A 12399-nucleotide genomic window follows, 5' to 3' on the forward strand; every position below is an offset into this window, starting at 1 on the left:
AATTTTTATAGAAAAAAAAAGTGCAAAACGGAGAGTGAAAAAAAAAATGAATTCTTTATATGAGTTAATTTTTTTTTTTTTTAAATTTTGATTTTGACATTAACTATATTAGTTTCTTCTCAAATGGATGCTTATTAATTAATTATATATATATATATATTTTCTAGTAATCAATTATTGGAAAACAGTAGACAAATAAAAATTGTATACCAAAACATTATTTTGAATAGGAGGGTTAAACAAACCAAAATATATATATTTTCAAATTTTAAGAAAATTAGTATAATTGATTTTACTTAAAAATTATCACTACAAAAAATTAAGGTTTTAAAGATTAAAATTTAGGGACAAAATTATTTTTTAAGAGTCAAATATTTTTTTTTGCGAAAAGTGTTATTATATTTTTAGTAACGAAAATTGAACATTAGCGATGAATTATTATCTTTTGGGACTAAATTTTTTGTTTCAAAAAATGAACCATTTTGAGACCAAATTATTTTGTCCCTAAAAGTCTATTTATTAGTGACATTTTCAAATTTTTGTTGTTAAAAGCCTTGTTTTTTATTTTTCGGGACGACCTTTTAGAAACTATCCCCACGACGATAGAATTTATCCATAAATGTCTTTTGTAATAAAATTTTCACTTTTAGAGACAAAAAAATTTAATGTCTAAAACTCTTATATGTTGTAGTGTATAAAATGTATCACATCGTCATATAATAAAATAGAGGAAAATTATACAATCTTATCATAAAAATACAGAAGTTTTCATGAACTTATAATGTCATAAAAATGTGTAAGTTAGACACAAATTCGTGTGAATCTTAAGTTTTAACAAATTTACGTGAATTTGTATTCAACTTACACATTTTATAAGATCACTTATGTAAATTTACAAAAACTTACGTAATTTTGTGATAAAATTACATACAATCACTACAAGAATTAACACAATTACCGACCACTTTTGCCGACCAAAAATATTTTGGTCGCAAAAAAATCACATTTAGCTACTAAGAAAAAATTAGTAGGCAAAAGTTCATACTTTCACCGACTAAAGTAATTTGGTCGCTGAAAAGCAAGTTTTCGCGACTAATTTGAAATATTGGTCGCCAAAAATTTAGGCGGCAAAGTGAAAAACTGGGAGGGAGATTAAAATCTTTTAGCGACTATCACAATTTAGTCGCACATTTCAAAACGACGTCGTTTTTGTTTGTTAAATGCAGAGAGTCCAAATAGCCGACCAACACAGTTTGTAGGGGAAAACAAATCAAACCCCTATAATATTTCACAAAAACGCGCCTAATCGATCCCACCCTCCCAGTTGCGTCACTCATCTCGCCTCTTCACCATCAACGCTGCCGTCCGCCGTCCTCGCCTCTCCACCGTCAGCGCCACCATCCGTCTTCGCCTCGCCACCGTTATCTAGGTATATTTTTTCAAGCTTCTGTCTCTCTCTGTCTATCTCTCTCTGTTCCACTCGTTCTCTTTGATTTCCCCTCTCTTTCTCATTCTCTTCTTGTTCTGAAGAGAGCATTTCAGTGGAAGAAGGAGCTTTGTAACTCCGTACAGCTCATCGGCATCGTCGTTACACCTGTCCAAATCAAGGCCCCCAGCTCCGGTAAGGCCGTCGTTTGGTCTCGCCTAGCCGTCAAGAAATACTCTACCGGCACTGCCTGGTAAACATTTCTTCATTTTTTGTTGAAACCAACCCATTTATAAAATCAATCAGTGTATGTAGGGTTTTCAGATTGTTTTGTTAGTCTTGTCTTGTTAATACCAAAATGGCATCATTAATGATTAGTGGGAATTTTGGCCCCAAATCCTGGGTTTGGGAATTTTGATGCTAGTGTCTGATTAGTGGTTATTTTGGCCCCAATTCCTGGGTTTGGGAATTCTGTTGCTAGTGTGCCTCATGTTTTGAGCCTAAAAACAAATTGAGGTATAAATCCTCTCTCCCTCTCTTACTCATTCTCTGTCTCTCTCCCTCTCCCTCTCAATGTTTGTGTTCATGTTTTGTTTTTTTTTGTTCTCGTTGTTTTGCCTAAGGTAAGAAAGCAGACTCAGATTTGTACTGTTCCTTTGTTTTTGGGATGATGAAAATGCATTAAAAATTATTATTATCATCTAAGTTTTCTTGAATTATGTAGATGTATCTAGAATTTGTTCGTTTACTTAATTAAATATAAGAGCCATCTTCTGGAATAGAAAAATAATGCTAATGGTGAAATCTGATCCGTTATTTGCATTTTATTAAAAAAAATTGTGGGTACGTAAATCTTTGATAGATTATGGTGTTTGGAGGCATCCCTTGGTAAGAAATTCAAATCCACTTTCTCTTCTCTCTCAATTTCCCATCCTTCCCTTCAATTTTCTCAGTTCACTGCTCTGTAGTCTGTAACACAAACCAGGATTAGGGTTTTTTATTTTTATTTTTATACTTGGAATGCAATTTAATAAGTTCTTGTTTTTCTTGTTTAGATTTCTTTTGATGGTGAAATTGTAAAGCTAGAGCTTTTCTTGAAATGATTTACTCTGTTTCATTAGGGTCGTTGTTTTGTCTATATACCTAGAAACCAAACTTTGAGAAATTTAGATGTTGTAATTTAAATGTCGCCGGAAGGGGTGAATTTAGGTGGTGATGGAGCAAAATACTTGTTTGCCATGGAGTACCATAGTAATGTCAATACCTCTTTCTATCTCTAGGTTTCACTATCTTCAAGGCAGACTTCAAGTTCTTCCTTGTCCCCAAAGTTTGAGAGGGAATGATAAGATATCTGAGTCATGTGTAGCTACAGCTGAGCCATGTGTAGCATAATAGCAGCCATGTGTAGCACAGCAGCAACCATGCCTAGCTACAGAGCTACAGAGCAACTCTAGCTGCAGCTGCAGCCTCAGCTCATTGCAGCAGTCTTAGTCATCCACACAGCAGCTACAGCTGCAGCTCCAGCTTCAGCTCAATGCAGCCTTCTCAGATCCAGCTATTTGTCTGTTAGAACTATGGTTAGTTAACTGTAAGAAAGTGTGGTTGGATTAGGTAGGTAGTAGTTACATTGCATCAGATGTATATATAATGAACTAGAACCCTCTGGGTTTGTTAATGAATGAAATAAAGCTTAGTTTCTTTATCAGCACCCTCATAACATCCTTGTAGGCGAATTAAGGAGTGTCAGTTATGGGTCTGTTACATTTCTCTAATAAAAATTACATTGAGTCAATCTTAGGGAAACGTGTCCAAAATTCCTAGTCTATTCTCTTCTTTCCCTTTCTTGGCAATTGTAGCTAGTTTATCTCCCATATTAGTTTCAATAAAAACAGTGTGGGTAAAAATTTACACCACACATGCTGTGAGAGAAATATTTTCTTTCTAGATTTGGGTTATGATATATAATAATAAAGATGAATATCTCAAGATCTCAACCTACAAAGCTGAGGTTACAATCTATCCGGTCATATCATTGACCCAAGGGCACTGATGCTGAACTTAGCAACAATTTTGTGGAGAATGATCAATAACACAAATATTTACGTCTTTTTATTTAAAATTTATTTTTCTCACTTTTTTAGATGAAAATTATTATTAGATATTTAAATTTAATTTTTAATATATTTTGGAATCTAATTGATATTTTGAGTATAATTTGAGAGGCAAAATGAAATTTCGATACCACATTAACACCTTCTGTTTAATTATAAACATTAAACAAAAGGAGTAAAACCTTTATATGTTGTAGTGGGGTAATATTGATTTTAACTGATAATTTAATGAATAAAATAAAATTTTCTTTTAAAATTATAAGGATTAAATTAAAATTTTAATTATCTTATAAAAAAATAGGGCAAATTACATATACACCCCTCGAGGTTTGGCTAAATTACAGATACCCCCCTGAGGTTTGAGAAATTACGAATTCCCCCCTGAATGCTATATTTGCATAAGAAATTAGGGGATAATTTGTTATGAAATATAAACCTCAGGGGGTAAATTGTTATGAAAATACAAACCTCAGGGGGCGGGATGTAATTTCCGAAACCTCAGGGGGGTATCTGTAATTTAACCAAACCTCGAGGGGTGTATATGTAATTTGCCCTTAAAAATAATAAAAGACTGTAATTAATTAAATGTTTCGCCTTGAATCTCAAATAAGCTTGAATCGCATCTGCCCCCAACTATATGATTACAAAAGATTTTCTGGTAATAACTTGGAAGCTAGAAGAGTTACTTTTTCTAGAATCCACAGTCACAATAATAATGTCTGTTTTCTTTCTGCTAGATTTTCTGTTTACAAAATTATTGTTTGTTATTGGTAAGCTTGTCCACATCAATAGAATTCTCTCTAAATCACCTAAATTTAGTTATAGTACTCAGAAGAGACGTCTTAATTTTTTGTCAACTGATTTTGAACTAAATGTTTTAAATGACGACGGGGGATGCAGAATTTTTACTTAAGGGGGCAAACATTTAAATAACTAAAAAAATTAGGACAAATTACTATGTATAGTCACTGTACTTTGGCCTTTGTGTCAATATGATCCTTGTGATTTCAACTAACTCGATTTTGAGATTGAAACTAATCTACGGATGTTACAGGTTCGTATGTCTAACTACGGATGAGATTGAAACTAATCCACATGCATATATCTAATATTACTGTGTTGAACATTGTAGCTGGCAGGGGTCCAATGTGCTGGAAACCCACAGTTTTGCGTGAACGAGGATGGTTCATAACAGGAAGAGGGACAAAAAAATACAAGAGGGTATATCTGGGGTAAGGTGTGTATCGATGTCCATCTACATCTACTTCTGTATCACTCCCTTTTGATCTTACAAAGGACATTTCCAGAAAGATAATTTTAATCATTTTAATAGCCAAGGAAACCTAATTCTTTGAAGTTGCTTCCAATACCCTTTACACATCTCAGGTGGCAGAAACAAGAACCAGAACATGCAATATTCAAAATTTGTGCTTGCATTGATGATTGAGGGAGTTTAGGATGAACCTCTTCATAAATGCAAAAGGTCCTTGAAGGAGCTATTTGTTTAGCATAGAAAGTGCTGCCAATTTAGGTGGAAGAAAACCACTGGCGGCCAATAGCAGGCACCTGCAACAATGAAGTTATTGAGATTCATTCTGTGTAGCATTTTAATATTTAGTCAAGCTCAAAACTTCATTTAGTTTTCCTAATTTTACCAGAGAGTCTTGGTACACCATCTACCATATATATCAGGCAGCAACAATTTAGTTTTATAGTTAACCCGACATATAGGATGCAGTTAGATAATATTCTTCTACGTAGTTTCCTAGAAACATTTGATCTTTTAACACTCCCTAACTACTTCAAACTACTCCCTTCGCATCTTCTTTCCCTCACCCCACCTTACAGTTGCTTGCTTAATCCTATGGCCTTTCCTTCCCAAGCTGACCAAGGACAACCCCAAAGCATCGAGCACCTCTTTAAATTGGAACACACCTTCCTCATTGATAGGAAAAGAGAATAATTGGCTCATCTCCCTCAACCATTTCTTAGTTTCATTAGAACTCCTATCCCCTCCCACTACCCTTAGCGTTACTATGATTGGTGGTCACCTTCTTAGAGACCACAATCTCATGGCATTTCTTTCAACATATTCATTTGTTAAAGTATTACACTATCCTCAACGTCAGAATTGCTGAGCTTGTACTATCTTTATGTAATATTAAGATTACTACTTGAGAAGAAGACAATGTAGCTACACACCATGGGGGAAGGGGGATCTCTATTTGCTAAACAGGTTCTATATATCATTAAGAGCATTAAATATGCTAAATTCTGTCAAAACACAGTATCTTTACTAAGTGGTTGCACAGTTGAATGTCATAGTTTTGAACAGTTCAATGAAACAGTAAATCTTCTAATGCACACACATGAAAGCAGCGAGCAGAAAATGAGTGTAAATAAACTATCAAGTCAAAGTAGTGCAGAAAAATATTCTGAAAAGAGTTCTTGAAATTTCATTGCCTCTTCATAGAAGAAAAAGGCAGATAGCACAGAGGTTTATTTACTGGGTAATAAAAACAAACGGCAAAACAGAATGTGCCATTTTTTGTATTCTCTAATGACATACTATTTAGCAAAGCCACAGAAATATACCTGTGAGAAGTTAATTCCGCAAGCGATGTGAACTTCTGGAGAAGGGAATGCAACTACAAAAGAATCATTCATCCTTGCATGAACAGGTTCATTAAGTAAAGGTGCCATTTTCTCACAACTCTTTCCTCCCTGACCTGTGGCCACCCTTAACCCAACTTGTTCAATTGCTTCCACCCACTCCCTTTCAGATCCATCAAATATAGGAACCTGCGTCAGTTTATTTGGATACTATTAGTCTCCTTGTGACCATTGGTTCAATGGTAAAATCTTGAGGTTATAGGGGTGACCATTGGTTCAATGGTAAAATCTTGGCCTAATAACCTTGAGGTTATGGGTTCAAGTCTCAGGGCAGCCACTTTGTGCACTATGCCAAAGGTTAGGTGTGTACCCAATCTTTCCCCTCCCAAACACACATTAATGTGTACTATTTGGGCGTTGTTGTTGTTGTTAAACGTAGTTACCTTTCAGGCTGGTACAAAGCTGGTTTGTGCTGTACTATCCCTTCATGTTCCTTCCAAGTCTGCAAATCCTTGTGGAGAACAAGTGAATAATCTGGTTAGCCGAGCTGTGCTTGACTACACTGAGCAGAGAACCCTTCAAAAACTTCTTTTAATTGGATATAGTGGGTCTGGGACTAGTACTATATTTAAGCAGGTACTTTCCTAATGTGGTTATACAAGTTTCTTGCGTTCTCCATTTTGTTCCTTACTTATTTTGTTATTTATTTATACATAGAATAAAAGATATTTTAATTCTTAGTTTTTTAATTTATATTTCAATTATTTATAACTTCTTTCCAATAATGCATTTTTGTCCTAAAGAATAAATTTGACAAATTAGTTAATTTAATTAGTAAAAACTCATTTATTAATGAATTCTATAATGACTCAACATACATAAATCACTTTGCATTTTAACCATAACCACTTGTGCATAAATATTGTTATTGATATGAGTCATTTGTTTCCTCCTGATAGTTGTCATCCTACAGGATGTGTGATTATACTTACTAATTTATTATCTTTGGACATTAATTACAAGTGGATGACAAAGATGCTTGTTTATACCATACTGTTTAAAATTTGTTTCCATTTTCTTTAATTTTAATGAAGTCATGTTGGCATTTGGGGAATCACTGTCTTTCATTCTTTCTTGTAAACTTTGTACAAATCAATAGGCCTTGGAATCTAATCCATAACTTGCTAATGCATGAATCCCCTTTTTGGATGAACCATGCACAGGGATTGACTTCTTCAAATGAGTCTCAATGAAAATTAGCAAATGCATTTCCTTAATTACTATTTATTCCTTTTTTTCCCCCCTCTCTCTTTATATATCTGAAGGTGAATGATGACCGGATTATTCTTGACAAGACTCTTACTGATCAAGTGTCTATATGGAAAAGCAGCAGAGGCCTGACTGATAAGGTGGTCTTGGACCATGATTGCTCTGGAGAAACATGTACTTACTATCAAATTGGAGATGTATTTGTTTGTGAGAAGACTGGGCAGGTTCATGGTATGAAACACTAGTTGTGGTTATTGAATGTGGCATTAATGTTTGTTTGTTTAATAGGTACAATTACATAGATTGGAAATGTTATTATTAATAGGTACAATTAATAGGTACAATTACATACAATTGTTTAATAGGTACTTTACACCCGTCCCTTCCGCTGCCAGCGTTTGTTCACTTTTGGACCGGGTTGGTAAACATGTTGATTGTATATTTGATCAAGTTCTAAGTAAAATACTTATCCTTAAATCTAATCTTTGATTGGAAATGTTAATCACAGGCAGGTATATATGTTCAGGTGTGATTTTGGGTGTTTCTTTTCTTCAAACAAACTAATCAACCAAACTAGAATTGGAGTGCTTACTATTACTAATTGTTGTTCTTTTTTCCTTTTCTCCTGGTACCACCCCTGGAAGGTTGTCATAAAGCTCATAATTAGAGAATGTGATGCTTATGGAAACCTGTAAATTTTGTTGTTGCAGTTATATGTGGATACCTTGGTGAAGAAAGCATATGATAACTGGAACCATGTTGTTGAATATGATGGCAAGTCACTTTTGAGCTTCAAACAAAGTAAGAGGCCAGGCGCTTCTCGAAATGAACTTCCAATGGGCCCAGTCAATTATCCTACTTCTTTTGAAAATCAACTTCCCCAACAACGGTTAGCAGGCTCAGTTCCTCCTGAGCAGTCGTCAATGGATTCAAGTCTACTAATTGGAGGTAGGCATGGCCTCTTTTTCTTTCTTTTTGGATTGGTTACGAATTGCTCCCCCCAGCCTCCCAAAAGGAAAGGGGAAAAAAGGAAAGAAAACGACTTTTTTCTTAGGCTGTTCATGGGTACGTGGTAGCAAGCCCATTGGATAAATGGGTCGAACTATTGTATGGCATTTGAAGCTTAAACAGTTTGGCTGGTTGCACTGGAAAAATCTGAAACCACTTGCTTATTAGTCCATCTACCCATGTACCTAAAAAAAATCCTCAATTTTGTCTTGTGCCTTTTGCTGTTCCTCTTGAAATGGATACCTCCACAATATTCTCAAATATTTTAATTCTATTATGATGTCAGTAGACTTGTGAAAATGATAATGTCCAATCCAAGAAATTGGAATCCTTGCCATGATTTATATAGGAAAAAAATGAGCTGTATGGACTTTAACAATTTGCTGCTAAACAACCCGTAATTTACCTCTGCTAAGTAGTTAAAACCATATTGTGGTGTTGAGGCTTAACTTTAGTAGACAAGTTCTTATGGTGCTGCAACTTTGCTCCAGTCTGGCACTCTTAAAATTTGTCAAACTTTAGAGTTGAAAATCATTTGACGAATAGGGGCAATCTTGACAACATCCAACTAAAGATAGGAACGAGATTTTTTGAGAATTGGTGAACTTGGTAAAGGGAATTAAGTTACTTAAGTTTTGTTAATAAAAGTAACGCATTAATTAAATCAAGGGTTCACCCCCCAAAACACGTTTAAGAAATCCTTATTGGTTTTAAGCCACAAGCATTAGTTTTCACTTGAATTCATCTCTCCATTGGTGAATTGGGTAAAGGGAATTAAGTTACTTAAGTTTTGTTAATAAAAGTAACTCATTAGTATAATCAAGGGTTCGCCCCCCAAAACATGTTTAAGAAATCCTTATTGGTTTTAAGCCAAAAGCATTAGTTATGTAGGACATAAAAGTGTGACAAAGTAGGCAAAACCGGGGCGTTTGGGGTCCAAAACTGCTCTGAATTAGCTCCTCTCTATTTCTTTTTTTTTCCTTCTTTTCTCTTCCTTTGGTGGTCTGCATGGTGAAGTATTGCATCAGTCATGAAGGTGGACTGATCTGGAGCAATTCTAGTGGTCTGCATCAGATCTGTCTGGATGCTTGTGGTGGTGTGCTCCAGATCAATTCTGGTGGTGTGCTCCAGATCTGTGATGCTTGTGGTGGTCTGCAGCAGATCAATTCTGGTGGTGTGCTCCAGATCTGTCTTGCTTTTTTCTGATCTGTCAATCATCCTCATCTGTCTGGTCTGGATGGTCATCCTGATCAGTCTAGATGCTTGTTTTTGGAGTAAACTGGTGGTCTATATTGTGAAATTAGAAATTTTCACAAATTTTGTTCGAAAAAATGTCGAATTTCACAATTTCTCAAATTGAGAAACTAAAAAAATTACAATGTTTAAGAAACTGCAAAAGTGCACACTTTCTGTATAGAAATTGAGAAACTTCTTGATTTTTAAATATTGTGAAATTTCTAAATTTCAAATGCTACACATTAGAAACAACTAAAATAAAAAAAAAAAGTGCACAAATCATCATCATGGATTGTGGGCCTTATTAAAGAAAATATAGTACCGAGAACACCATACATTCTGTTGTATGAAAATGTTAGTGTTTGTATTTATTTTGATGGAATATGATCTGCAGGTGGTGATGTCAAATGACATCGTTACAGAGGAAAGAATACAAATTAATAGTCAACTATATATGGTGACTATCAACACCAATTCATAGTTTGTATTTATAGGTGACAGTCAACTATAAATACAAACTATTAATCATCGATGTATCAAATTTATTAGAGAGCTGCTATATATTATTTTTTGTTTTAAACATTTTTTTATATCACTGATCAATACATGCATGATAAATATAAAGTAATATGTTAGTATTTGCTTTTTCTAATACTTATCTCTAAATAAAAACGATTAGAAATAAAACTACCCAATAGTCACAAACTTAACTTTTTTCCAGGTAGTCAAAAGTTCTGTTTTACAAGTAGACTACCTACCTCCCCTTTGAGGAGTGAATTGGTTGGGTTAATCAATCGAACAGCCTCTGGGTAGTCAAGTGCCACACCCCTTATCCGATCTTTCGGCATTGGCATCTCCCTTTGCATCTGCTCCGATATTGCCATGTAATGAAACCTGTTCATCATCCATTCATTCATTATTTATCAATCTAGATATATAGGTTGCCAAAATAGGAGTTTAATTTAATTCACATGAAAGGTTCATTGAGGAAGATAGGAGTTATTGACAATATGGATCAATTTTAGTTGCCGTGTTTGGTTTCTACTGTGTGGCACTATATTGGATCTGGAATGGTGGCTCATCCAATTTATTCTATAGACATAAGAATGCTATTGTTTTATTTACAATTTGATAATGGTAGTCATTTTAATTTGCTAATGTGACCTTTGCTTTTCATGGACATTTTTCATTATTTGTCCAATTTTAACTGAAATTATTTCTCTTTTTCTTTGGTTCAGATGGATGAACTCATGCACAAAGCTAAATTGTACAGGACAAATTGGCACTTTTTGAGTTTTTGGAAGGATTATATATTTTTGTATAGATGTATATGGAAAATATTAGGTAGACTAGTAGTTATATTTTTGGATACACTACTAGTTATATTTTTGGATGGGTGTGTATAGAAAATATTTGGTAGACTACTAGTTATATTTTTGGGTTGATGTACATGGATAAAAATTTAAAACATAATAACAAGTACTTATTATGTGTTAAATTTTTATGCTAGATGAAATATGTAGTTTCGAATTATTTGTGGATGTAAACTTATAATAGTTGCTAACTTTAATTAAACAGGTTCAGAAATGGTTGATATATGTATTTTGTTGAATGTTGATGATTCAATTTATTTGTTGGTTTGAATGATTTCTTCTTTTTACAGATTATATTGAATAAATTGGATGAATTATTATAAATTACAGGTTTATTTTGTTGGATATTGGCGACCAAAATTTGGTTACGTTTTTATAGTTTTGGCGACCAATTGATTAGTCGCGAAATGTCACAATTGGCGACCAAAAAATATTTTGGTCACAGAATGTCACAATTCGCGACCATAATTTATGGTCGCGAAATGTCACAATTGGCAACCAAACAAATTTTCGTTGCAGAATGTCACAATTGGTGACCAAACAAATTTTGGTCGCAAAATGTCACAATTGGCGACCAAATTTTTTGGTCGCGAAATGTCACAATAGGCGACCAAAAAAATATTGGTCGCAGAATGTTACAATTGGCGACCAAATTTTTTGGTCGCGAAATGTTACAATTCGCGACCAAATAAATTTTCGTCGTGGAATGTCACGATTGGCGACCAAAATTTTTGGTCGTTGAATGTGATAATTGGCGACCAAACTTTTTGGTCGGGAAAATATTACTTTTCGCGACCAAAGTGTTTTGGCGACAAAATAAATTAGTCGCGGTAATTAAATATTTAGCGACCAAAAATTTAGTCGCGAAATCCAACTTTTGCCGACCAACCACAATTTTGGTCGCGAATTACTTTTGCCGACCCTCAATTGGCGACCAAAGTAGCGACCAAAAAAGTTGGTCGCGGATAACTTTTGCCGACCAAAAATTGACTTTTAGCGACCAATTTTTTTGTTGCCAAAAGTGTTAATTCTTGTAGTGAATATACATTACACACCGAAATATTTTGCCATAATAAATATATAAAAGATAAAAACTGAAAAAGTTTAACATAACCATATTTGTTTTGTTATAATCCCTTTGTTCTCTTTTGTTTATGGGAGAAATGCCCCATCGCTTCATTTTATCACCATCAATTGCACCTCTAATAAAGTGACAAATAATATCAACCAATTAACTCTCTTCAAACTCTTCTATCTCCTTTTAAAATTATTTGCCACCACATATATATATATATATTATATAAGTAAAATGGGTTTTTAGTGAGGAGTCTTGTGAGAATTTCAATATCTCATACAAATTTTC

The 12399-nt window shown here is 34.2% G+C and overlaps 1 protein-coding gene across 4 annotated transcripts; it reads left to right on the forward strand.

Moving 5' to 3' along the window:
* The first annotated feature begins 1289 nt into the window (after positions 1–1289).
* Positions 1290–11261, forward strand: LOC114288440 (calmodulin-binding protein 60 B). Of its 4 annotated transcripts, XR_014344322.1 has the most exons (5): positions 1290–1429; positions 1531–1679; positions 4670–4774; positions 8130–8367; positions 10902–11261. XR_014344322.1 is itself a non-coding variant. In XM_082894500.1 (4 exons), exons 2-4 carry the CDS (start codon positions 7573–7575, stop codon positions 10907–10909), a joined length of 324 nt encoding a protein of 107 aa, XP_082750626.1. In that variant the 5' UTR covers positions 1544–1679; positions 7476–7572; the 3' UTR covers positions 10910–11261. The 4 variants fall into 4 exon arrangements, 1 of the variants encoding a protein (XP_082750626.1); XR_014344323.1 differs by lacking the exon at positions 4670–4774; XM_082894500.1 differs by lacking the exons at positions 1290–1429; positions 4670–4774 and adding an exon at positions 7476–7650 and having other exon boundaries at positions 1544–1679.
* Positions 11262–12399: the final 1138 nt, after the last annotated feature.

This window comes from Camellia sinensis, chromosome 11, assembly GCF_055761805.1.
Source record: "Camellia sinensis isolate YWXY chromosome 11, ASM5576180v1, whole genome shotgun sequence".
In the NCBI taxonomy this organism is placed as follows: Eukaryota; Viridiplantae; Streptophyta; class Magnoliopsida; order Ericales; family Theaceae; genus Camellia; species Camellia sinensis.